Source organism: Geotrypetes seraphini, chromosome 4 (assembly GCF_902459505.1).
Source record: "Geotrypetes seraphini chromosome 4, aGeoSer1.1, whole genome shotgun sequence".
Lineage (NCBI taxonomy): Eukaryota > Metazoa > Chordata > Amphibia > Gymnophiona > Dermophiidae > Geotrypetes > Geotrypetes seraphini.
The window spans coordinates 155690664-155718207 of record NC_047087.1 but is presented as its reverse complement, the minus strand read 5'-3'; the positions used below and the strand labels follow the sequence as shown (position 1 = coordinate 155718207).

Genomic DNA, 27544 nt, shown 5'->3' with positions numbered 1-27544 from the left:
TATTTTCCTATTTCATTGATACCTACATGTACCAAGACAGCTGGCTCTTCCCCAGCACTAGCTAAAATACTATCTAAGTGATGCTTGGGGCCGTCCATGCTTTTTTTCTCCTCCTGCTGAATGAAGGTTTGAGCGCACGATGTTAGGTATACCTAGGAGACTTGGTGGTGTCTCATAGGATGCCAGCTCCGTTTCTCACCTCCACCAGTTCCTGAGCACATCCTTCAGTCTGCGGGGATGGAGGTGCAGTCAGGTACAAAATCTGATAGGTAGCCTGAAGATCAGCATCAAGGAAACATTCCCAGCATGAGACAGTGATTCTCTTATTCCAGCTACTGTAAAAGAGCCGAAACAGGCTGCAGCACATTCCTAGCACAGGTCACAGCGAGTAAAGGCTGTTAGCCTGTGAGATGATTCAGGGGTGGGGGTCTGAATTTTCAAGTTTTGAAGGTTTCTGCATGTCCCACTGTGTTCCCCCACCTCAAAAATCCTAAAATCACTGTTTTTAAAGTTTGCTGACTGTAAAAAATATCACGCCATTTTGGATTTTTTGCGGTCTTTTTTTTCAAAAGCTCTCTGCTTCTCTAAAACTGCAATTTTTTGCCCCAGAACTTGTTGGGATGGGGTCCTTGGGCTTTCCTAGTGTGAATTTTTTGCTAGTATTGCACACAATTCACATCTCAGGAGTGTTCTTGCGCCATATGCCTTGTGGCGTAGCCAGGAGAGGTCTTAGCGCAAATTTTGTCCTCTCCTGATTAAGCAGGTAACCGAATGCTCAGCTAGGTCAGTGGGGTGGCCATCTTTGTTTTCGGGGCTCAGCATGGCTGATAGTCCTTATGCAACCTAAGAATTGGAAGGTTAAGTCATCTAAGGGTGACTCTACGCCCCAGGAGCCAAAGGCCTTCTCGGACTTATGAAATATTTGTGGAATTAGTTTTATTGCAGGTTTGATTCCCCTTCATAGTCCCGCTCTGCCTCAGATACATCTCTAAGCAGTGTTGCTTCTATGGGCACGTGTTCCTCTCATTCAGCTGCTTTTCTACCGCTGCCTGATCCTAATCTGGGTGATCCTTATGATGATGACTAGCTCACTGACCCCTTTCCGTTGCAGCATGCCTCGGGATGGAGGACCAGGGACTGTATTCTGGCTCTTTGGAGCCCTCAGGAGCTTTAGAACCTGGGGATGATCCTATGGTTCTGCGTTTAAGTCTGCGGCTTTGCCGGATCTTATTTCTGAGTCTTTGCAGGAGTTGAATTTGGTCACTCAGCCGGCTTCGTCCACTTCTTCCACAGATGGATCAGGAATTGGTTGGCGGGCAGGAAGCAGAGGGTAGGAGTGAAGGGCCACTATTCGGACTGGAGGAAGGTCATGAGTGGTGTTCCGCAGGGGTCGGTGCTTGGACCGCTGCTATTCAATGTATTTATAAATGATTTAGAAACAGGGACGAAGAGCGAAGTAATAAAATTCGCAGATGACACTAAGCTATTTAATGGGGCTAGGACTAAAGAGGACTGCGAAGATTTACAAAGGGACCTGAACAAACTAGGTGAGTGGGTGACGAGATGGCAGATGAAGTTCAATGAAGAGAAATAGTTCTACATGTAGGAAACAGAAACCCGAGGTAGTTATTGAGTGAGAGTACCTAAGACAGGAACTTGGGGGTAATAGTTGACATGACAATGAAACCATCAGCACAATGCGCAGCAGCCACTAAGAAAGCGAATAGAATGCTAGGAATAATCAAGAAGGGCATTACAAGCAGAACAAAAGAAGTTATCCTGCCGTTGTATCGGGCGATGGTGCGCCCACATCTGGAGTACTGCGTCCAATATTGGTCGCCGTACCTAAAAAAGGATATGGCGATACTCGAGAGGGTTCAGAAGAGAGCGACGCATTTGATAAAAGGTATGGAAAACCTTTCATACCCTGAAAGATTAGAGACTGGGGCTTTTATCGCTGGAGAAGCGGAGACAGAGGGGATATAATAGAGACATACAAGATCACGAAGGGCATAGAGAAAGTGGAGAGGGACAGATTCTTCAAACTTTCAACAACTACAAGAACGAGAGGGCATTTAGAAAAATTAAAAGGGGACAGATTCAGAACCAATGCTAGGAAGTTCTTCTTCACCCAACGGGTGGTGGACACCTGGAACGCGCTTCCAGAGGGCATGATAGGGCAGAGTACAGTATTGGAGTTCAAGAAGGAATTGGACAATTTTCTGAAGGAAAAGGGGATAGAAGGGTATAGATAGAGAGCTACTATACAGGTCCTGGACCTGATGGGCCGCCGCGTGAGCGGACTGCTGGGCATGATGGACCTCTGGTCTGACCCAGCAGAGGCACGGCTTATGTTCTTATGTTCAGGCTTTGTGGTGTGCACTCAGTCTTCCACCTTTCTCTGTTATCCTGATATGAGCATTTTAATTTCAGATCAATATGGCTCTCCGGAAGGTGCTTTTAAGATAACGAGGGCCATGTCTTGTTTGTACCCTCTGGCACAGGAGTACCAGCAGCTTCTGGATCAGCCTAGGGTGGATTCTTTGGTTGCGCAGGTGACTGAACACGCCTCTGTTCCCAGTTAATGTGGTATGGTGCTTAAAGATATGCAGGACTGCCGTATGGATTTAGTCCTCAGAGGCTTTTTGATGCAGCTGCTTTTGGCATTAAGGCTGCTTCATTGGTGTCTTTTGTGACACGCGCCTGTCTCAGCTGTTCACCCTGGAGAGTGAGGCTGTTGATTCTTCTGCTCAATTCCTTTTGGCTGGGGGTGATGCTGATGCTTTACATGATCTTATGTGGGTTCTGGCTAAAGTGTTGGCGTACTCCATTTCTGCTCACAGAATGCTCTGGATTAGACAATGGGTTGATGATTCCACTTGCAAGGCTACTTTGGCTAGACTTCTCTTTAAGGAGCAGTTATTGTTTGGCAAGAGCCTGGATGACCATTTGAATTCTTTGGTGGACCTTCACCCTATGACCCTGCCTGATAGCAGACCCAGAATCTCTAGAAGTTCTGGACACACTACATTTTTTAGCTGCAGGCGTTCCCACCTGTATGTGAACGCCACACCTCAGAGATTTTCCCATATCTCCTGGCAATTGTACTCTAGCTACAGGCAAACCCAGCCATCTGCCTCCCATTCTACACCCTCCGCCAAAAAGGCATAATGATGAGAGGCCAAGGAATGCTCCTTTACAGATCAGGGGCAGACTCTCAGTTTTCCTGCCAGCCTGGGTTTGCAATGGGTCTTGTACTTTATTCGGTTGTGCTACAAGTTGGAATTTGCCCTACCTCTGACAGATTGGTTTGTGGACTTTCCCGCAGGACGGCCGGACAGTGCACTCAGAATGCAACTACTGTACAGCACTTGCTAGATATTATAGCTATAGAGCCAGTACCGCCTGACCTCTTGAGCTCAGGCAGATACTCCAATGATTGGAGGCCTTTTCTGGATCTTCAGCATGTAAATGTGTCTCTCAGGGTTACTACTGCTACTATTACTACTACTACTACTATTTATCACTTATATAGCCTGAAAAGCATATGTAGCACTGTACATTTTGATATTTAATAGATGTTCCTTGCTCAGAAGAGCTTACAATCTAACTTTGACAAACATACATGACATATAGGGTTAAAGATGTGGAACACAAAGTGAAAGGAGTTGAAGGCAGTCTCGAAGAGGTGAGCTTTTAACTGGGCCTTGAACACTGCCAGAGACGGAGCCTGCCGTAGGGATTCGGGCAGCATGTTCCAAGCATACGGTGCAGCAAGGTAGAAGGGACGGAGTCTGGAGTTGGCGGAGGAAGAGAAGGACACAGACAGAAGGCTGTCTTATCATCTGAGCGAAGCTCATGGAGGGGGGAACATAAGGGGAGAGAAGTGAAGAGAGATAGTGAGGGGCAGCTGAGTGAGTGCATTTGTAGGTCAGTAAGGAGAGTTTGAATTGTATTCGGAAACGGATGGGAAGCCAGTGAAGTGACTTTAGGAGAGCGGTAATGTGGGTCATGCAGCTGAATTCTGGATGGATTGGAGAGGAGCAAGATGTCTAAGTGGAAGGCCTGAGAGTAGCGAGTTGCAGTAGTCTAAGTGCAAAGTGATGAGTGGACAAGGGTTTTGGTAGGGTAGTGTGATCAGAGAGGAAGGGTTCCACATTTCCAAATGGATACTGTGCGCTCTATCATTGCCTTGGTGGCCCCAGGAGAGTTCCTTGCTTCTCTGGAAACTTACTTGCACATTCCAATATTCCTGGCCCACCAAAAATACGGTTTCATTTTTGGAGAATCATTACCAGTTCTCGGCTTTGCCCTTAAAACTGGCCATGTCTCCCTGTACCTTCACCAAGGTGATGGTGGATATGGCAGCTTATATACAGAAAATGTGTCTGCAGGTACACCTTTACTTGGATGACTGACTAATCAGAGCTCCCTCATTGGCCGAGGTTCGACAAACTAGAATAGGTGAACCAAGTTCTGGAGGGACTGGTTGGATTATGAACTACAGAATGAGCAATCTGACTTCCACACAGTCTCTGGAATATCTGGGTGTTCTGTTCAAATAAAGCAGCGGGCTGCATCTCTCTTCTAGAAGCATGCAGAAAGAAGCTGTGTTCTCAAATATCTTCTCTTCTGGAGAAGCCAACTTCATCGGTGTGGGACTATCTGCAGGCCCTAGGGAGTGAGAGTAAGGCATGGTCCTCTTCAGCATGCCTTACTCTCTCTGGGCTCTGCACAAGGATGCGTTACAGACCTTTCTTCCCTGGACTGGAGGCTTGGGCCACCATGGCTTGGTAACTTCTCCTGCAGACACTCTGCAAGGGTGTGCTGCTCGGATTTCCTCCTAAGTTTTGGTGACAGATGCCAGTCTTCGAGCTGGGATGCCCACTGCAATCTTCACCACATTCAGGGGTGTTGGACTCTCTCCTAGAGCAGTAGTAGGCAAACTCATTAGTCAAAAGAGCCAAAAATCAGCAGTACAATGATTAAGATTTTTTTTGAGAGCTATACCCCGCGCCCACTTGTGCTACAACGGCTATGTCAACTGACACCCCACTCGCCCGCACGTAATCAAAATCGATTCGTGGCAGAGTCTAGAGAATGACAAGGGGAAAAAATTTGTCTCTATCCCCGCGAGCTCGGTCCCCGTCCTCACAAATCATCTGATCCCATCCACACAAGCCTCAAATAGTTTTATAGTGAAATTATTATATTAAAGTATAAAAAGAAACAATATTCTGTACAATTGTCAATTTATAAATCAGCGTCTTCTCCCCACTCTCTTCTCCCCTATCCCTGTCCTTAACCCCACATTCCGTGCGGTTAAAACTAAAACTCCTACAATCTCTCACCGCGCATTATATGATTACTCTGAAGCAGGCCCCTTCCCAATACCAATTCTACCACCACTACGCAGACCGACCAAACCATACATAAAAAAACAACGATCACTAAAAAAACTAACTTACTCCCACATTTGTCCAATTGACCCGGCCAACTATCAGAACCTACATAGCTTTTACTTAAATATAAGATCCATGAGGAACAAGTCCATACTAATTAAGGACTGGCTGAAAGAAACCAACCCTGACTTCGCTCTATTTACAGAAAAATGGCTACTATCCGATAACGATATTATTATCCAAGACTGCCTTCCCCCAGGCTTCAAAATTTTATCGCTAGCTAGGACTTGGAGCAGAGAGGGAGGCCTAGCCATAATTTTTAAAGACAACCTACACTGCTCTATTCTAAACTCAAAATCCACTCCCAACCTAGAAATTCTTTCACTCTCACTATCATCCAAATCCCTAGCGGCTGCGCTAACAACAACACTGTTTTATGTTCCACCAAAAAAATGGAACCTTGCCAAGGATGACTTCTCCGAATTTTTACTAACTAACTCTCTATCTAGCCCTTACAACCTACTGTGTGGAGATATTAATATCCACCTTGAAAAAATAGACCAACCTGAAACCACAGAACTCTGGTCACTCATCTCTTCACTAGGGTACCTCAAACCTCCCCCAGTTAAAACCCACCAAAGAGGCCATCAGTTAGATTTAGTTACTTTCTCCTTTAGAGAGCTACCTAACCCCAAAATATTCTGGAAACAAGAACACTGGACCGACTCACTATGGTCGGATCACAGTCTCTGCAATTTTGAACTCGATTGCCAACTAAAAACTACGAGTCCAACAAATAATAACCCAAAAACGAGAAATAAAAAATTCCATACTAGCAGAGGTAAGATAAATCCCGTAGAATTCTGGTCTCACTATGAGATCATATCAGAACAAAACAAACAAACCGATCAATTTATGAACTCCTGGATTATTGATAGCACCAATATCCTAAATAAAATGGCTCCCATTAAAACCCGCAGAAAGAGACTTAAAAACCTAGAGGGCTGGTTTGACACAGAACTGCTAATGTTAAAGAGAGACCTAAGAAAATCGGAAAGACTTTGGCTAAAATCAGGAACGCAAGAACACAGAATCGCCTAGAGACTAAAATTAAAAATCTACAAAAATCGGACCAAAAAAAAAACGCAAAAATTTCTATGCCCTCAAAATTGGCGACACTTCAACCAACAGTAGCAACCTTTTTAAGCTGGTAAATGATCTATACAATATAGAAACATTTATCGACACACCCGAAGAGCCCACTCTAACTGCAAACAGCATGGCGGATTTCTTCATCTCCAAAATACAAAAACTAAGATCCTCTCTTACCGACCCAACCAAGCCCCACTGGTCTTACCCCATTCTACTAGACTCAGACAATTCCAGAGCCGACCTATTCTGGAATACATTCTCACCCATAGACTGGCAAACTTTTAGTAAACACTACAATAAGTATGCCAACTCCTACTGCAGACCGGATACCTGTCCCCCTAATGTCATGAAGTCGGCCCCAGTCAATTTTAAGGCCAAAATACTGATTTGGATCAACTCTCCACTATCCTCTGGGAAGTTCCCAGCAGAACAAGGGCACATTATGATTACACCAATTAAGAAAAATACTAAAGAGCCATCAAGAGCCATCTAACACTGCATCCAACTTTAGACCTATCGCCAATATCCCCCTGGTTACCAAAATAGCAGAAGGGATAGTAAACACCGAACTCACCACATACTTAGAAAAACACAATATCTTACATGACAACCAATCCGGTTTCTGGTCAGGTCACAGTACTGAAACAATTTTAGCTTCTCTGCTTGATTATCTTCATCAACTATTCAGCCAAGGCTCATGCGCTCTAATATTGCAACTCGATCTGAGTAGCGCATTTGACTTGGTTGACCACGCCACTCTACTAGACTGTCTGACATCTATTGGAATCTCAGGTCATGTTCTCAATTGGTTCCATGGATTCCTGACAACAAGAACCTACAAGGTGTTCAAGGAAGACACTACCTCCTACAGCTGGGACAACCCTTGTGGGGTCCCACAAGGCTCCCCCTTGTCCTCCACTCTATTTAACATCTACCTTGTCTCCCTAGGAAACCTCCTGCAGAGTTTAAAGCTCAAATTCTTCATCTATGCAGACGACATCACCATAATCATTCCACTCTCTTACTTTACCTCAGAGCTTCTAAACTCGCTATCTTTCACCCTAAATCAGATCGAACTTTGGATGACAGCGTTTAGACTAAAGCTAAACCCAGAAAAAACTAAATTCTTAGTATCCCCAAACGACAAAATCAAGGAAACTACGCTACATGTCAATGGTCTAGACTACTGTATTGAGCAATCCTTAAAAATACTAGGAGTCACTTTAGACAAGCATCTCACACTGGAGAAACACACTGACCTAGTGTTTAAGAAAAGTATCTCGGTGCTCTGGAAACTCCGCACCATTAAAAAATACTTTAATGACACCTCTTTTCGTCTGCTGGTCCAAGCTTCTATTCTTAATGTCCTTGACTACTGTAAGATCATTTATCTAGGCGCCTTCAAGAAAATCACCAGGAAGCTGAGATTGGTCCAAAATACCGCCATCTGCCTTATCTTTGGCCTGAAGAAATGGGAACACATATCCCCTTTCTACCACAAGTTGCACTGGCTGCCATTCGAATCCAGAGTCCTATTTAAGTTCTCTTGCATTTGCTACAAAACCGTATCTGGTATGTCACCAGACTATCTTTACCCACACTTCAACCTGAACTATAATAATAAGAGCTCCCGCAGAATAACTATGTTCGCTTTTCCCTCACTGAAATCGTGTCATCTTAAAAGATTCCTCAAACGAACCTTCTCTTTTCAAGAGGCCAAACTAAATTCATGGCTCGCCCAAATTATACTTGACGCCTCTTCATACCTCCACTTTAGAAAAAAAGCTCAAAACTCTACTTTTCAATGGACCAAATCCCCCCCACCCCTCTATGATTGTTGCTCCCCCTTTCATCTAATATGCTTTGTCCCCCCTTCTCAGAAATTCAATTATATTCGCTTACAGTACATACTGTATGTGCTCTGTATTTAGCCCTTCCCTCACCCAAATTGTCAATGTAAACTAGTTTGACCCTATGATTGCCTTGTTATGTTCTTTTTTCAATCGCACTGTATGTAATTCATCTATCTGTTGTGAACCGCCTAGAACTCCCTGGGTATGGCGGTATACAAAATAAAATTATTATTATTATTATTATTATTCTCCATTTCCCTTCAGCTTCCTCAGTCCACTCTCTCTCCACTTCCCTTCAGCGCAAGCACATAAAAACAAGCAAGCAATTTTATATCATTTTCATTCTATTCATTCATAGAAATTAAAGTCTAAATAATGTCAGTCACATAACAAAACATGATTTTACAAAAATAATTCCCTGCACAGTCAAGCCTACAAGGATTACTAAATATCTTTCATCAGCTCCCTACCCTCCCTCTCCCTTACCTTCGTGGCTAAGTCAAAATTATCTACGAACAATAACATTTTAAAAAACATAAAGCACATTGTACACAGAGAAAATATTAATTATCATTTATATTCTGCGGGTTTTCAAAGAGGTCAAGTCAGATGACTTTATGCAATGCCACCTCAGTAACAACTATACAAAAATAGACAAATATACCTTCTCCCTTTTTACTAAACCACAATAGCAGCTTTTAGCGCAGGGAGTTGCGCTGAATGCCCTGCGCTGCTCTCGATGCTCATAGGCTCCCTATGCTAAAAACCGCTATTACGGTTTAGTAAAAGGGAGCCATAGTGCAAAATATAGGCAGCAGATATAAATTCTCAAAACGGACACATTTTAATCACTAAATTGAAAATAAAATCATTTTTCCTACCTTTGTTGTCTGGTAATTTCATCAGTCTCTGGTGGCACATTATTCTTCTGACTGTGCATCCTGTCAGCATAGCTATTGCTAGCAATCAGCATTTTTGGTTGCCCTAACCAATGTCAGCAAAGGCCTATGGGAAATTATATCAATCTGACTCTGGGATGTGTGGATGCAGATAGACCCTGAGTGCTCATGCACAGAATTCACATACAGTAAGCATCCAGGCAGACTGTTTCAAATAACCTTAATTCAGTCAGTGCTTAGAGGACCTGGTAGTAAAAAGATACGAAAAGGTGTTAAGAAGATGTGTTAATGTCTGATGCTTAGGATGGACAGCTTAGGATACAATGGGTCCAGGTACACAGATTGTCAGAGGCATACTGGAAATTACATTTGACTTCAGTCTATTCTTCTCCTGTCTAGCACAGTTTTCTAGGGATTGGGATGCTTAACTTCAATTGAAGTTCAATAGATTCTATATTTAGAATAAGTTTCCAAGCTATAAAAGGCTCCTCTTGCATCACCCCCACTCTCTTGTCTATCTCTGGAACCCGAAGCCTAGACCATCACTCCCATCCTCCTTTCTCTCTTTCTCTGCCTCTTCCTGGAACTTCACGCTTCTCTCTGGACTCTAATGCAGGGAAACTGCTTTGCTCTCTCCTTAATTGTAATGCTTATGAATATTACTTTTCTGTAAGCCTATTTCTATAATATATTATTTATGCCATCACTTCTGGCTGTTCTTTTTATTTGAGTCTGCTTCCTGGTGAATCTTCTGTGAAGGTATTGAACTCGGGACCTGGTGTTTGTAAGAGCGCCTAACATAACCCCACCAACCTAACATTGTGGGGGTGCAACAAACCTTACATTTTATATTTCTTCCCTTCTTTCAGCCTCCTGTATGCTGCTTCTCCTCCAGACCTCATTCCCTCCTTCAACTTTTTCCTTCTTTCACCCTGCCCCCTTCTTTGTTTCTCTCTCCATGACCATGCCCCCCTTTCTTTCTGTATGCCTGTCTTTCTCTCTCCATTCCCCCTTTCTTTCTGTATGTCTGTCTTTCTCTCTCCTTGCATGCCCCCTTTCTGTCTGTCTCCCTGTTTTTCTGTCTTCCGTCTTTCTTTCTGTTTCCGTGCCCCCCCTTTCTTTCTCCCTGCCCTCCCCCAAGCCACTGCCATTGGGGAACAGGCCACCACCGCTGCCAGGGAATAGGCTGCCACCTCCGCCATCGGGGAACAGGCCGCCGCCAAGTTCTGACCTCTCCCTGCTTCCCTTCCCCGTAAAGAGGATGCAGATGTGCTGGGCTGACCAACGTTCGCCACCCGACGTCAATTCTAACGTCGAAGAGGAAGTTCCAGGCCAGCCAGGCAGCGATTGGCTGGCCCAGAACTTCCTCTCTGACATCAGAATTGACATCGGGTGGCAAAAGTTGGTTGGTCCTGCGCTTCAGCGTCCTTTTTACGGGGAAGGGAAGCAGGTTGGGCACCCCTACTCTAGATGTGCCGCGAGCCGCACTCAAGTGGCTAAAGAGCCACAGTTTGCCGACCACTGTCCTAGAGGAAATGATCTATCAACTGGTTTGAGCTGAGAGCCATTTGACTGGCTCTGGTGTGATTCCAGAAGTTTCTGGAGGGCCAAGTGGTCAGAGTCTTCTCCGAGAGGAACCAAGAGGACCTCTCTGGCTCCGGCGGCCCGTGTTGTCTTTCTGTAAGCAGAACGTCACCACCTGGTGCTTTCAGCAGTTCATGTGGCAGAAGTCGACAATGTTCAGGCCGACTTCCTCAGCAGACAGACTTTGGATCCGGGTGAGTGGGAGCTGTCCTCAGCAATGTTCTGAGCCATTGTGCGACGCAGAGGTCAGCCCTGCTTTGACCTCATGGCCACGACAAGGAACAAGTCAACTCTATTCTTCAGTTGAGGATCTGAGCCTTGCAACAAGGGCCTAGACACTCTGGTACAGCCATGGCCGCAGGGAGTTCTACAGTACATTTTTTTCTCCTTGGCCCATGATAGGTGAGGACCTCCGCTGGATTGCGACTCATCTGGGAAGGGTCATTCTGGTGACTCCAGACTGACCTCACAGACTCTGGTATGCAGATCTGATGCTTCTACATATAGGTCGCAGCTTCGGTTGCAGGCTCTTCCGGACCTTCTCTCTCAGGGTCCAGTCTGCATGGAGGATCCCAATCGCTTTGCTCTTATGCTTTGCTATTGAGTGTGCAGCCATTAGAATGCACAGGATATTCTGATGTAGTCATTTTTATTCTTCTGAAATCTAAGAAGTTGTCTTATTGTGTCTGCCTACACTAAGGTGTGGAAGACTTTTCAACATTGTTGTGACCAAGATAGTGTGGAGCCGTATTCCACTCCTATTTCCATGGTGCTCACCTTTCTTCAGATGGGCTTTGATAAAGGGTTCACTGTGGCTTCTCTGCGGGTCCTGGTCACTGGGCTCTCTTGTTTCAAAACCTGGGACCATGGTCCTTTCCTTGCATTTCACCCTACTGTGGCCAGATTTCTGAAGGGTGCTCTTTGCATTAAAATACCAATCAAACTGCCATTCCCTTTGTGGGATCTTAACTTGGTTTGTCTGGCCTTACCAAGCCTCCGTTTGAGCCTCTGGGCCTGGTGCTGAAAGCAGTTTTTCTTGTCACCATTACTCAACGAGATGCCTCTGAACTCTAGGCTCTATATTGTAAAGAGCCTTTCTTACGGATCTCAGAAACAGGGATCTCTTTCCACACAGTTCCTTCATTTCTACCAAAGGTAGTGTCTGGATTCCATGTTAATCAGGAAGTGCGTTTAACTAGTTTTCACCCCATAGGTTTTTAAGACGCAGGACCACATTTTACAGAAATTGGATGTCCGAAGAGTTCTTCTGAAGGTCACTATTGAGTTTTGTCTCTCTGACCATCTTTTTGTGCTGACTCACTCTTCTAAGTGGGGCATTGCCACTTCCAAGGCCACTATTTCAAGGTAGATACATAAGCCATTTTGTCAGCTTACATTCTTTACGGTAAACAGTCTCCTGTGTCTGTTGTTAGGGTACATTCTACCAGAAGCATGGCTTCCTCATGGTCCGAGGCTCCAGTGATCTCCCATGAGGAGATCTGTAGGGCACACATTTGCCAAATTATACATAGTGGATGTGGTGGCAAGACGGGACACTGCCTTCATGTCCTCAGTCTTGAGGGTCAGCACAATCAGCCTGCTGTAACTCTTTGGGACTGCTTTTGTACTTCCCACTGGTCTAGAATGTCACACCTAGTAAGCTCTTTTCCAGTAGATTCTAGACTCCTGCCCTGTCCTTCTTGTGCCTGCCTACTGTCTCAGTCTGTTTATGATTCTCCAAGTTGATTCTTGGATGTCAGTCAGGCCTTGGTCTGGGAAGAATCGGAATATATCTTCCTGTTTTATGCAGGGGTCGTTTCTGAGCTCCTTTTATGCATTTGTTGCAGTTAATGTTCTCATATTAATTCTTGAGCTGAATTGTTGTTTATGGACTTGATTGCCATGGATATGTCTACTTCCCGTTTTGTGAGGTGTCTCTTGGTGCTTGGGTACTAACTACAGGTGAAGCCAGAAAGCAGAGTTATAGAAAAAAATCTGAAGTGGATTCCTTCTGCATATGGCAAGCGGCCATTAGGACATAACCCACTTGTCTAGAATGTCTCTCCTATCTACTGGAAAAGAGCTTACCAGGGTAAGTACATAATCTCTTTTGTATACCTTCTCATCTCCCCCACCCTATGCCAGACTCTGTTTGCTAAAGCCCTTCCCCAAAGCATCCCCCACTCCCCCTGTGGCATTGAGCAGTTTCATCATCCCCTTTCTTCTTGAGACTGACTATACTTTTGAACCATGTAGCTACATGGAGTTCTGCACTTTTCAGATTAACATTTGGGCCCAGAAAATCAGCAGGTGACATCTTTTATTATTACATCTTATTACATCTAATAGCTCATAAATAGCTTAAATAGTTTAAATAACTTAGCTTTTAGCAGTGTGCTATGTATTATTTCATTATTCAATTATATTTTTCCAGCACTTCAGTAATTCTCCCCTTTACCAACACATTTCATATCTCTTTATCAAGGCTGGGGATACTTAGTTTAACTACATCTTTTCACTTATGCACACTGCTGAAAGCTAAGTTATTTAAACTATTTAAGCCATTTATGAACTATTTATTAGCTGTAATAAAATTAATTAAGATGAAGATTTTGCTAAATAGGAATGAATGAAGAATAGAAAGGCCCGATGAGCTAATAAGCTCGGGTGGTCAATCTGACATCCCATAGACCAGTGGTTCCCAACCCTGTCCTGGAGGAACACCAGGCCAATTGGGTTTTCAGGCTAGCCCTAATGAATATGCATGAAGCAAATTTGCATGCCTATCACTTCCATCATATGCAAATCTCTCTCATGCATATTCATTAGGGCTAGCCTGAAAACCCGATTGGCCTGGTGTTCCTCCAGGACAGGGTTGGGAATCACTGCCATAGACATTAAGTTATAATACCTCTATGATACTGCTACACCACTGAGAAACTGAATTGATTGATTCCTTGGATTTACTATAATTATTAAGTGTCTGAAGAGGATAATCCAAAGCACAGCCATTTAATGTTGCTTCTTGTAACATCATTGCAGGGAATTGAGGCAGTAAGAGCAAGCTACCTTTGGTGCTGCCACCTGCTTTGCTAATCCTGCCTGGAAAGAATTATTCATAGCTGGGGCATTTTATGCACATTCTGTATTAAATAGAATTCTCCCAGGAGTAATTTTTTGGACAGTAGAATATGAAAATGTACATAGTGTGAAAACCTTTACAAGGCACTATATTTTTGTTTCAAGTTGCATCAGATACCCACTCATTTGTAGGCACAGGGAAAAAAAGTACTAAAGAAAATATTTTTCCCTTTTTATATAGGTTTTTCCTGAACAGTGTCATCTCTGCTCTTCTGGGAATATTATGTGTTGTCGTCATTGCATTCTACATCTTCGTTGAATTCTTCATTAATCCAATGATGTTACGAACAAATCAGCATTTTGAAGGTAACCTCACAGTCAAAATCATCCCCCCTCTAAACCTTTTGCCCTTATTTGTTCTTTGCTATTACTTATCTCACCATAGTCATGCAGCATTTCATGACATTGCTGTTATATTTGAAAGCTTAATTTTTTTCCTTTCTTAATTTTTTAATTTCAATTAATAAAAAATATGCAATATACAACAAAAAGTGTACACACTTTTGAAAACTACAAGAACAAGAGGGCATTCGGAAAAATTAAGAGGGGACAGATTTAGAACCAATGCTAGGAAGTTCTTCTTCACCCAAAGAGTGGTGGAGACCTGGTATGCATTTCCAAAGGGTGTGATAGGACAGAGTACGGTATTGGGGTTCAAGAAGGGATTAGATAATTTTCTGAAGGAAAAGGGGATAGAAGTGTATAGATAAAGGATTACTATACAGGTTCTGGACCTGATGGGCCACTGCGTGACCGGACTGCTGGGCATGATGGATCTCTGGTCTGACCCAGCAGAGGCACTGCTTAAGTTCTTATGTTCTTACAAAATGGAAAATCAGGAAATTCTTTTTTTGTGTGTGTTAAATATGTTTATTGAATATATAAGCATAAATATAATTACAACACATCATAATATATTCCCTTTTAATGATACAATTGAGTTCCCTTACAAATTGTATATACAGTATACAGTTAGCTACAATATAAGTCTAATAATTTCCAAATTTTTTGAAAATGCAACAATCGCCAATATTTTACTGGTGCAACTTCCTCGTATTTCCATACTAAGCATAATGCATTCCACCAAGCACACTCAGAGAGTTCAGAACTATTCTTCCAGTTTGTCAAAATATGTTAGAATTCCAGTCCTATTAGAATATCAAACAACCTTGCATCATATTTATTCAACATGTTCTTAAGGATCTCAGAGCGAAGAATAACAATCTCATAGCTAAGTAGAATTTGAAAATGAAAAATTAATTCTATTTTTCTCCATACAGACTACCAAAACTGAGGTACAAAAGAACACTCAAACAACATATGTCTAAATGTACCAATGTTAATTTGACATTACCAACAGTTTCTTGACCCCCCTTGTAATAGCCTAGATACTTTATATGGTGTTCAAAGGGCTCTATGGGCTATGAAAAACAAAGATTGGGTTATTGAAGTCGATAAGGTAGATCTACAAACTTTTGTCCAGAAGAAATTCCAATCCACATCTTCAGTATTGTCCAAATCATGAATCTAAATCTGTTCTAATGTCAAACTCTGATTGTGCATCTTAAACTTAAATTTCCTATAGACTGAGGATACCTTTTTCCCCTGTCCAATCAATTCCTCAGAAAAATCTCTTAACCCATTATCACCTTCTAAGATAATCTGATACAATTAGGAACATTGTATGGAATGCCTGAGCTTCATCCAACGAAAATCTAAGTCAAATTCGTCTTGTAGAATTTTAAAAGATTAAAATTTACCATCAGATGTAAGAATAGCCTTACTGGGTCAGACCAATGGTCCATCAAGCCCAGTAGCCTGTTCTCACAGTGGCCAATCCAGGTCACTAGTACCTGGCTAAAACCCAAGGTGTAGCAATATTCCATGATACCGATCCAGGGCAAGCAGTGACTTCCCCTGTGTCTTTCTCAATAACAGACTATGGACTTTTCCTCCAGGAACTTGTCCAAACCTTTCTTAAAACCATCTATGCTATCTGCTCTTACCACATCCTCTGGCAATGCGTTCCAGAACTTAACTATTCTCTGAGTGAAAAAAAATTTCATCCAGTTGGTTTTAAAAGTATTTCCCTGTAACTTCGAGTGTCCCCTAGTCTTTGTAATTTTTGACGGAGTAAAAAAATCGATCCATTTGTTCTAATCCACTCAGGATTTTGTGGACTTCAATCATATCTCCCCTTCCAAGCTGAAGAGCCCTGACCGTTTTAGTCTTTCCTCATACGAGAGTAGTTCCATTCCCTTTACCATCTTGATCGCTCTTCTTTGAACCTTTTCTAGCATCATTATATCTTTCTTGAGATAAGGAGACCGGAATTGAACGCAATACTCCAGATGAGGTCGCACCATGGAGCAATTCAGGGGCAATATAACATGCTTAGTCTTGTTAACCATCCCTTTTTAAATAATTTCTAGCATCCTATTTGCTTTTTTGGCTGCCGCCACACATTGGGCAGAAGATTTCATCGTATTGTCTACGATGACACCCAGATCCTTTTCTTGGGCGCTAATCTCCAAGGTGGACCCTAGTATCCGGTAACTGTGATTCAGGTTATTTTTCCCAATGTGTATCACTTTGCATTTGTCCACATTAAATTGTACCTGCCAATTTCCTAAGGTCTGCCTGCAATTTTTCACAATCCGCATGTGTTTTAACAACTTTGAACAGTTTAGTGTCAACTGCAAATTTAATCACCTCACTCATCATTCCAATTTCCAGATCATTTATAAATAACTTAAATACAATATAATCTCGTTATAACGGACATCAAAGGACCTGGAAAAACTCTGTTATATCCAGAGTTGCATTTTTAAAAAACTTTATTTAGGTCAGCTTGAAACAACGTACAATCAATGAACAACAATCACTGCACAAGCATATCAGCAACCTTAATAACAAAACTCAGCAAAACATTAGTATGGCATAAAATGATTGCAAAACCAGAACACTAAAAGATGTTCTAAAGCATTATGTCGTACTATACTGGAAAGAAAAATGCTCTTGTCATTTTCTTCTGGGCTGCATTTTGATACTATATCACCGGCACGCCACGCGCCTTGTAGGCGGAGCCTGCATGTCCGTTATAGCCGAACAAAACTACAGCTAAAAGCGGCTCTGGGAACCAAATTGTTTGACCGTTATATCCGACAGTCCATTATAATAATAATTTTATTTTTTATATACCGCCAAAGCCAAAGTAGTTTGAGGCGGTTTACAACAAGAAGAGCTGGACAGTCAGCGAAGAAATAACAATGAAGTCCTTGAATACAATGAAGTCTTAGAATAACAATGATGTCTTTGAATACATGAATATTTGTAGGGAGGAAGAGAGAAAGTGAGAGTCACATTGTAGGGACGTCAAATGCAAGTAAGTAGAGTACAGGGCTGAGGCTTTTTAAGAGTTCTTGGTTACAAATCGGTTGAACAGGTTGGTTTTAACTAGATTTCTGAAGTTAAGGTAGGATGAGGAGTGCTTGATGAGATTGCCTAGCTAGCCGTTCTTTTGACTTGCTTGGAAAGCAAGAGTTTTGTCAAGGAATCTTTTGTATCGCAGTTTTTTATTATTGGGTAGCTAAACATATGTATTCTGCGTGTGGGCCTGGTGGGAAAGTCTAATTTAAAATGGGCGACCAGGTAGAAGGGGACCAAACCAAGAATGGATTTGAAATAGAGGCAGGCAAATTTGAATAGCACTCTTGCTTCTAGGGGCAGCCAACGGAGTTTTTTGATAGTAGGGGGTTATGTGATCCCATTTTTTTATACCGAAGATCAGTCACACTGCTGAATTTTGTATTATTTGGAGTCTTTGAATGGTTTTCATGAAAGAACTCAGATAGAGGATGTTGCAATAGTCGAGCAGGTTTAAAATTGGGGATTGCAACAATAATTGGAAGGATGCTGCGTCGAAGAACTTTCTGATGGTTCTTAATTTCAATAGTATTGAGAAGCCTTTTTTGATCAGTAGCTCTGTGTGAGTATCTAGAGTGAGGTGATGGTCCAGTGTCACTCCCTGGATTTTTATGGTGCCGACAAAAGGGAAGTTCTGTCCATTCAGGGAAACTGAAGTGTCTTTGATTATGTCGTTCAGGCTTGCCAGGAAGAATTTGTTTTTTTCGGCATTGAGTTTCAGTTTGAACTCAAGTCATCCATGATTCGATTTGCTTTAAAGTTAATGCTAGATGATTCCTTGTCTCAGGAGTCAGGCTTGTTAGGGGGAGGATTATGGTGATGTCATCGGCGTAGATGTAAAATTTGATTTTTTTTTTTTTGTTCAAAAATTTTTTATTAATTTTCAATATAAGCAATACAGCCAAAATAGAGATATAATATGACAACACTGCGTATATCAACAAAAAGAACATACATTTTGCAGTAGATTCGCCAATGGGGAAAGGTAAATGTTGAATAGAGTGGGAGATAGGGGGGAACCCTGTGGGACTCCGCATGGGTTTACCCAGCTGGAGGATTGATTATTATCGCTATAGACTCGGTACGATCATTTTGTCAAGAATCCTTGGAACCAATTTAATACATTATCGGAGAGACCTATTGTTTCCAAGCAGTCAATTAGGATGGCATAATTGACCAAATCGAAAGCACTACTCAAGTCCAGCTGAAGGATTAGTGCACTAGAGCCTTGGCTGAATAGTGTCAGGAGGGAGTCCATCAATGAAGCAATAACTGTTTCTGTGCTGAACCCAGAACAAAAACCTGATTGGTTGTCATGAAGTATGCTGAATTTGTCCAGGTACATTACTAAACCCTGGTTTACCAGGCCTTCCATCAGCTTTACAAAAAAGGGAATGTTAGCAATGGGCCTGTAATTTGATGTCAATTTGATAGATTCCTTGGGGTTTTTAAGGATTGGAGTGATTACTATCTGACCTAGCTCCTTGGGAAATGTTACCAGACAGTAGTAGAGAGGAGAGCCAATCGTGTAACTTAGCTTTAAAGGTGACTGGAGCAGCTTTCATGACGTTTGGTGGGCAACTGTCCAATCTGCAGTACGAATCGGCGAATTTGAAGTAGAGTTTGCAGAATTGATTCTAAGTGGGGATAGAAAAATTATTTGAGTACAAGTCTACCCTGGGTTCGTCAATGTGTTGAGCGACTGAGTAGTTCAGATGGTTGGTTGTGGAGATCGATAGGTTGGATCTTAGGTTGTTGATTTTGTTGTTAAAAAATTCAGCCAGCACATCGGCTGATGGTGGGGGGTCTGTAGTGGGGGGGGGGAAAGGCATGTATATCATAAAGATTGTTAACAAGTTTGAATAGATTCTTAGTATTGGTGTTGGGAAAGCCTATTTTTTGTGCGTTTTGTAGTTATGTTTTTTGTATTCTTTTAGTTTTAGTCTCCAATTTGTTCTACCTATGTTATCTCCTGATTTCAGCCATTGTCTTTCCAGTTTTCTTAATTCTCATTTCACTGTTCCTAGTTCAGCGTCAAACCAGTCGTCCAGGTTTTTGTTTCTCATTTTTCTTAATTTGATGGGGGCCATCTTGTTGAGAATTTGCGTGCTCGTATTGGTCCAGGAGTCTACAGAGAGGGAGTCTGAGTCTGAAGAGATGTCGTAATGTGACCAGAATTCCACTGGTTTTACCAGGCCTCTGGTGGCTGTCATTTTCCTAATCCTATTAGCTGCCTTGGGTTTGGATGGGGAGCGTTTGGCTTGCCAGTTGAATTGGAAATTGCATAGGCGGTGGTCCGACCACAGAGTATTAGTCCAAGTGGTTTGGTGCCAGTGCATTTTGGGATGGGCTAGGTCTTTGGAAGAAAAGGTAACTAGATCTAGTTGATGTCCTTTTTGATGTTTTTTTTCTGGGAGTGGCACAAGGAAGTCTAGAGAATCGATAAAGGATAGTAATTCTTTGGAGTCGCCCTGCTCTACTTGCTCTAGGTGGATGTTCAGGTCACCAGTCAGTAGGTTGTAGGGACCAGCAGTTGAGTTCGTAAGGAGGAATTCAAAGAAGGTATCCTTGGCAGTGGACCATTTCTTGGGAGGAATGTAGAAAAGCGTGATGATTAAGTTCTCTTCTAGTTGGTCTGACCAGAGTTTACAAGAGAGGATTTCGACATCCACTGAGGATTTCGAAGCTAAGATGGTGGATTCATAAGAGTCTGCTATATGCGATGGTTTTCTGTATGTTTATAAATGCACACGGCTATATGTGATGGTTATATGCGATGGTTTTCTGTATGTTTATAAATGCACATGGCTGGGACCAGCGGACCTCGTCAGCTATAGGCGAGGTTCCGTTATAAGCGAGTCCGTTATAACGAGATTATACTGTAACACCGGTCCCAGTACAGACCCCTGCAGCACTCCACTGTTTACTCTCCTCCATTGAGAAAAATTACCATTTAACCCTACCCTCTGTTTTCTATCCACAACTGAACTTTGCCACCTATCCCATGACACTTTAATTTTCTCAGGAGCCTCTCGTGAGGAACTTTATCAAAAGCTTTCTGTAAATCTAGATATACTGTCTCAACCGGCTCACCTTTATCCACATGTTTATTCACACCTTCAAAGAAGTCAAGCAACTTTGTGAGGCAAGATCTCCCGCTGAACCCATCCTGATTCCATCTCATTAAATAATGTTTGTCTACGTGTTCCACAATTTTATTTTTTATAATCGTTTCTACCATTTTGTCCGGAACTGAAGTTGTGAAATATGCCAAATCCTTTTAGTTTGCCAGACTATCCAGTTAATTATTTTGCCTTGTATTAATAAGTATGGACTATTCCAAATAGAAATAAACTCTGCTATTGGCCATTTCAAATTTAACTCTTTTACTAAAAATTGAAAAACCTGTGGAGTAAACTTTAATATATCTGAAAAAGGTGCAATACGATCAATTTGAATTATAAGCAGAATTTCTAGAAGGAAGGGGCTTACCAATGCTGGTTCCACTTGCAACCATTGAGGGCATATTGTATGTGAGACCCAAGCTACTCCAGTACCAGTTAAATATGCATAATGATATAATTGAAAGTCAGGAAAATTCACCCTCACCTCTATCCTTTAATTGCTTAAGTGTTTTCAAAGCTATTCTGGGAGGCTTACACTTCCAAAGAAATTGTGTCAGTATAGATTCTATTTCCTTATAAAATATAGCTGAGACCATACTCAATATATAATTGATTTTTTGGTATCAGTACCATTTTTATTGCCTCTAATCTACCTCGCTATGCCAAATACAATGGTGACCAATTAAGTAAAAGATCATTTACAATGTTCATTATTGCATCTCTATTAAGTTCCAACGGACTGCAGTAGTTCCAAACCATACCCCTAAATATTTAAGTTTAATAGCTGCTCAAACTAATGGCAAATCTCCAATTTCTATGTCACCTGATAGACCAGTATAGTTCAATCTTCACAGATGGGTTATATCACACTATGACCAGCAGATGGAGACTGAGACAAAAACTTTGTTGTACTATATTAGCTGAGGCTCCCCCTTGCCAACCCAGTCTAATCTAATCTAATTTACATTTTATATACCGGATCATTCCAGCAAGGACTCGAGCCAGTTAACAACGATTTAAAAGAATATAATAAAAAACAATAATGAAGGTAATAGAAAATTTTTCAATAAATTAGATCAGTCCTCAGTTAAGAATCTCTGAAAGAGGTAAGTTTTCAGATTTTTCCTAAAAAGTGATAGAGATAATGACATTCTGATAATTGAGGGAAGATCGTTCCAAACTTTTACCAAGGAATAGGATAAGGAATGTGAAAATTTACCTAGGGTTTTAATCCCTTTAACAGAAGGGAAGAGCAATTTAGTGTAAATCATGTTTTATTGATGTACAATCAGCAAACACACAAAACAAGAGTATAATATGGTCGAGAACACCAAAAGTACCCACTCCCGATTGCAAACACGCCATCCACTCTGAAATCCCACCCCCCATACCCCTAACCCATCACCCCCCAAAAAAACAAAGAGAGCAGGGAAACTGCTGAGCAAGCTGTGTTCTTATGCTGCTCAGCAAGCACTGAACAGAACAACCCCAACCCCGACCATCTTCCCACAGAATCTACCCCCACCCTCCCCAACTTACATACAATACTCGCCTGTACATCCATACCAACCATCCACACTCAACCAAACATTATACCAACCATCCTGGGGAAGCATCCGAGGGCATGCGGTATCATCATCTAGAACGAGTTTAAGACCAGACTTCTGGCCCTAGGGGAAAGCGATTGAATATAGGAGTCCCAGATCTGCAAAAAACCTTTTTTCCACTTGAAAGACAAGCGGGCATGGCATTGCTCCAAGAGCATCAAATTAAAAGTGATTCCTCCAAGCCCAGTAAGCAGGTGTGGGAAGAGCAATTTAAATGTATGTGCATTCCTGGTAGTGTGAAACCGAAGAGAGTTAAATGTAAAATTTTTAAAATTACATTGGCACACTTAAATTGAATTTACCAGTAAACAGGAAGCCAATGAAGTAACCTCAACAATGGAGAGGCATGATCATATTTATGTCTTCCAAAAATTAATTTGGCCAATTTGGCCGCAGTGTTCTGAGTAAGTTGTAGCCTCTTCAGATTAAATTTGGTTAATCTGATATACAAGGAATTTGCATAATCCAAATATGCCAAAATAATCGCTTGAACCAAAACTGCAAAATGATTTTGATGAAAAACACCTCGAACTCTCCTCAACATCTGTAAACTAAAATAGCACTTTTAAGATCAATTGTTAATTTGATTATTTAAAGATAAAGAAGAATCTAAAGTAAAACCAAGGATTCTAGATGAAAATTCAATTGTTAAGGAGTCTCCTGATTTCAATGCTATAACCTGAGGTAGATTGTGTAGTAAGAGACCAAACCATACCAGTCTGGTTTTAGAAGCATTCAATTTCATACGGACTAAGGAAGCCCATCCTTGAAGTCTAGAGACACAAGAGTTAATATCTCCAGTCAAATTTGAAAGCAATGGATCAATTTCCAGTAATATAAAAGTGTCATTAGTCTTTTCTCAGTCTCCAGCATTGTGGTAAGCATTGTTGGCTCCTCCTGTTAGGCCTGTTGGAATTTGTTTTAGGACTTCTGGTTCCCTTTTTTATTGGATGGAGCTTGGACGGGTCCTGTTTGGGGATCCGTCTGACCCCGAGGCTGTCAAACCTGGCGGATCTCGTGCTGGGTGCCTCCCCACTTCCTCCACCTCCCCACATTTTTGTAAAGGTGCCTCAGCTGGCAGCCTGGCCACCAATATCGGTCAGGCCTCCAACTTTGAGAGCATTAGAGTCTGTTCTGAAAGAAAAGAAAATCCTGTGGCTGTGCTGGTCTAAAGGGCTCTTTCCCTTTAAATTTACTGTATTTTATTGTCTTTTTCTGCTAACCGGCACTTTTTTCTCTAGCTAGGTTGCGTCTGGAGCAATGAACACTTTTTCAAGGGGAAAAGTGCTCATTGTAATCTAGCCGCGAGGCACTCACAGCCGGCTTGTTCGAACAAGGCAGGCAGCTGCGAAGGGGAATCCTCGTCTGCATCATGTGCCGGCGGCCAAGTATCCCCGTCGCGAGTACCTTGTGGCCGGTAGCTGTTTGCAGGGATGCCCGGGTTTCTCCCACCACCCACGCAGGAGTTCCCCAGTCGCCGACGGTCAGGCAGAAAGGATTCCCTTACCGTAAAGCGGCTGGTGACTCTCTTAACAGCTGATTCCAGTTTTTTCTGCTTAGCAGCTGGGGTGGTTTAGGCCTCTTAGTCACTGCAGGTCTATGGAGCTTCTTTTTTTGGCGGTTCAACTCCATTTTTGGTAGGAAGCACCTCCATTTTTGTTTAGCCTCAGGTGGCCTCATCCCTGTTTGGTGACACAGGCGGCAGGTTGTTTGCTGGGTCCCCTACTGTGGCAGGAAGTCCCATAGGGCCGTGGGGTTTTTCCCCCCTATTTTACATTTGGCTTTATTGCTGCTGCCGGAGGTCCTGCTACCGCCCCTGGGATCAGGGGAGGGGATGGGGTGGGTTTGCCCTCGATGTCCTCTACGGGTCGGCCCCATTCAGTGACAGTTCTATTCCCCTCAGCTCCTCTCGTGAACCAACATCCGAGGGTCTCTTGGGACGCTGCTGGTTTGGAAGGAGCAGTCTTTTGGTCCTCAGGACCTGGACCCTTTGGGGAGCTCTCCAGGATCCTCTGGGGGAATACGGTTTTCCCGCTAGTGGCGGCTTTGTGCTTCATCTTCTAGAGTCGACGCGTCCATGGGGCATGTTTTTCTGCAGGATGAGCTCCATGAGATGCTTTGCCAGTCTCCTCTTGTGTTCCGGTTCGAGGACACCATATCGGAGCCCCCACCTGTGGTGGACCCCTTAACTTCAGGGGATCCACCCTGTTTCCCATTCTTCCCCTATTCTTTGGGGTAGTTGGGATTTTATGCTCACTCAGTGGCTGGTTACAGGAGACCCCCTTGCGCTTTACGCATTCTATGGCCCGCCTGTATCCCATCCCAGAGGAGGATCAGGACACCTTGAAATCACCCTGGTGGAGGCGGTGGTCTCGGACATCGCAAAGTGGCATACTGTGCCTGTCTAGGGTGGTTCTGCCTTGAGGGGCCCTGAGGAGTGTACGTTGGAGTCCCTCCTTAAGCAGAGTTTTGATGTTACTGCCCTGGCGGTCTAGGCAGTGTTGTGTGGTGGGCTGGTTGCTCGGGCGTGTTTTCATTGGGCCGACTGTGTCCTTGACCGTGAGTCTGATAAGTGGGACTTAGTAGAACAGGAAGTAACCAAGATTGAGATGGGCACTTCTTGTCTCTTGTGAGCTTCTGCCATGTCTATAGCTTTTGGAGTGGCAGCACGCCGGACCTTGTGGCTTCGAGCATGGGCAGAGGCTGCAGCATCCGAGGCTAAGCTGACAAAATTCCCCTTTTAGGGGTCTTTCTTGTTTGGAGCAACTTTGGACAAGTTGGTTCAGACCTTAACTGATTATAAATGTCTCATTTGCCTGAAGATAGTGCTAGGGCAATGGCACAGTGATGACTCCGCCCTGGTCGAGGGGCCACTTCCCTTCAGGCCTCTGGGTGTTCACGAGGCCGCTTCTTTTAGGGCATGCAGCTCTTTTGAGGGGCCCTGCTGGATTGCTGGTAAATTCCCCTGCCCGTTCCCCCGCTGCCCATCCTGCCCAATGACTCCTTGCCAGTGCCCAGCTGCACGTCTTTTACCCACAGTGGGCAGAGATCACATCTGAGGTGATTCGGGACAGTTATGCTCTGGAGTTTGCCGGTTCTTGTCAGGTCATTTTCTCGCTTCTCCTTCGCAGGTGGCGTGGCAGAAGCAGGACTTTTGCCAGACCCTCCAAAGATTGCTAGATCTCAAAGCAGTGGTTCCAGTGCCCCCTCAGGAGTGTTGCACCGGCAGGTACTCGATTTACTTTGTGGTGCCCAAGAAAGAGGGGACTTTTCGGCCCATCCTAGATTTGAAAGGGGTCATCAGGGCTTTCAGAGTTCCATATTTTCGCATGGATATGTTACGTTCTGTTATTCTGGCAGTTCAGCCAGGGGAGTATCTGACTTCTCTTGATCTGACCGAGGCCTACTTGCATGTTCTGATATGGGTTTTTAATCAGCGGTTCCTTCGCTTTGCGATGTTGAGTCAGCACTTTCAGTTCAGCGTGCTTCCTTTTGGTCTGGCTCTGCAAACGTTCACCAACATTATGGTAGTTGTAGCGGTGGCATTGCGTGAAGAGTATTCTGGTCTGTCCCTACCTGGATGAATGGTTGAGTCAAGCAAAGTCGTTGCAGGAAAGCCCGGGTTGTGGCTTGGGTGGTGGAGTTTCTGTGGTTGCTGGGATGGGTTGTCAACCTTTCCAAGAGCTGGTTGGCCCCCTCTCAGTGCCTGGAGTATGTAGGAGTTCTCTTTGACACCTCTTTGGGGAAGGTCTTCCTCCCAGAGGCCCAGGTAGGCAAATTGCAATTTCAGATTCGCCTGCTTATGGTGTCCCGGTGTCCTCGAGTGCAGGATTTCCTCCAAGTCTTGGGGTTGATGGCTGCTTCCCTAAACTTAGTGAGGTGGGCTCGTGCCCATATGTGTCCTCTTCAGTATGCTCTTCTTCGGAGGTGGTCACCTCAGAGGCACAATCTGAATCATCCTGTTCCTCTGCGGGGCTTGGATCGCTGCAGTCTTCGTTGGTGGCTCCAGATCTCCCATCTAGTGCAAGGGGCGAGTCTGGATCAGCTACAGTGGATTGTGCTGCTCACGGTTGCCAGTCTCCTTGGTTGGGGAGCTCAGGGTCTAGGTCACTCAGCTTAGGACACCTGGTCTGTAACAGAGGCGTCCTGGTCGATTAGTGTTCTGGAGACCAGAGCCATCCATCTAGCACTGTTAGCCTTACAGTCCTTCCTGATGGGCAAGTCAGTCGGGGTTCTTTCAGACAATGTCATGGCGGTAGCCTATGTCAATCATCAGGGGGGCACCCAGAGCACTTTGGCGCAGGAGGCGGCTCTGCTTATGATTTGGGCAGTCTCTCATATTCAGGATATCTCGGCCTCCCACATAGCAGGTATGGAGAATGTGCAGGTGGAGTTTCTGAGTCGTCATGCCCTAAGCCACGCAGCCTTTCAGTTAATGGTGCAGTTTGGGGGTCAGCCCCTCATGGACCTGATGGTCATGAGTGTCGTTGCAGAGACAGTCAGGTTGAGGGACTGCATGCTCTGGTTCATTCATAGCCAATAGAGGGTCTGTTGTATTTGTTCCCTTCATGGCCATTAGTGTTCAGAGTTCTTCTCCGCATTGTTCGATATCAGTGTCACAAGCCCAGCACTACAGACAGCCTTGTTCCAGCCAGAAAGCAGAGAAACTTAACTCTGAAGCTGAAGAGAACTGATCAGTGCAGTAGCTCTCCAACTAACATGGAGCAAGACCCTGTTTCTGGAGAGATTTCCCAAGAGCAGGAGCCATGGGAGGAGTGGGAACAGGATGAAGACAAACACTCCTTTAAACCTAGACTAGGCACTAGTAAGACACAGCTTAGGAAACAGACTCCAAGTTCTTTAGGCGCACACCTGCTGAAACTGATTGAAGAGCAGGAGAGAACTCAAGGAAAGCAGAAGCCTGCCCATCCCCCACACAGGCTGTGGCGCGGCTCTCCCAGAGCAAGTCAGGTGGAGCAGTGCAAACCAGGGAGAGAGAAATCTGAGCCAGCAGAGGAAGCAGACTTATGACTGGGTGCTCCAGAGGTCAGGCAGGGTAATGAAGTGGAAATGCAAGATTCGGAGGAATCTTTACTGGAAAATCAGCCATACTGCCTGAGGCCAGAGGAAGCCATGGACATTGTTCTGGATCCAGTTGATGACCGGATGGATGAAAGTTAAGTCTTCTTTTTTATTTCTTTTGCTTGAAAAGACTTTCCACTGCACTGAGTTGTAGAATAAAAGAGCTATATGTTTGCTGGCTGTTTGAGACTTTTAAAGCCCATTGTAGGGAATAATAATAATAATAATAACAGCTTATATACCGCAATACCGTGAAGTTCTATGCGGTTTACA

General features: G+C 43.5%; 1 protein-coding gene across 7 annotated transcripts in view; it reads left to right on the top strand.

Annotated features, from left to right (window-relative positions):
* LOC117359220 (probable palmitoyltransferase ZDHHC1) overlaps nucleotides 1-27544 on the top strand; it is a 570963-nt gene that overhangs the window by 253970 nt on the left and 289449 nt on the right. For all 7 annotated transcript variants that reach the window (XM_033941591.1, XM_033941593.1, XM_033941589.1 and 4 more), the window contains one exon: nucleotides 14213-14337. In XM_033941591.1, the coding sequence (XP_033797482.1) occupies nucleotides 14213-14337 (125 nt within the window). The remainder of the gene's footprint in view (nucleotides 1-14212; nucleotides 14338-27544) is intronic.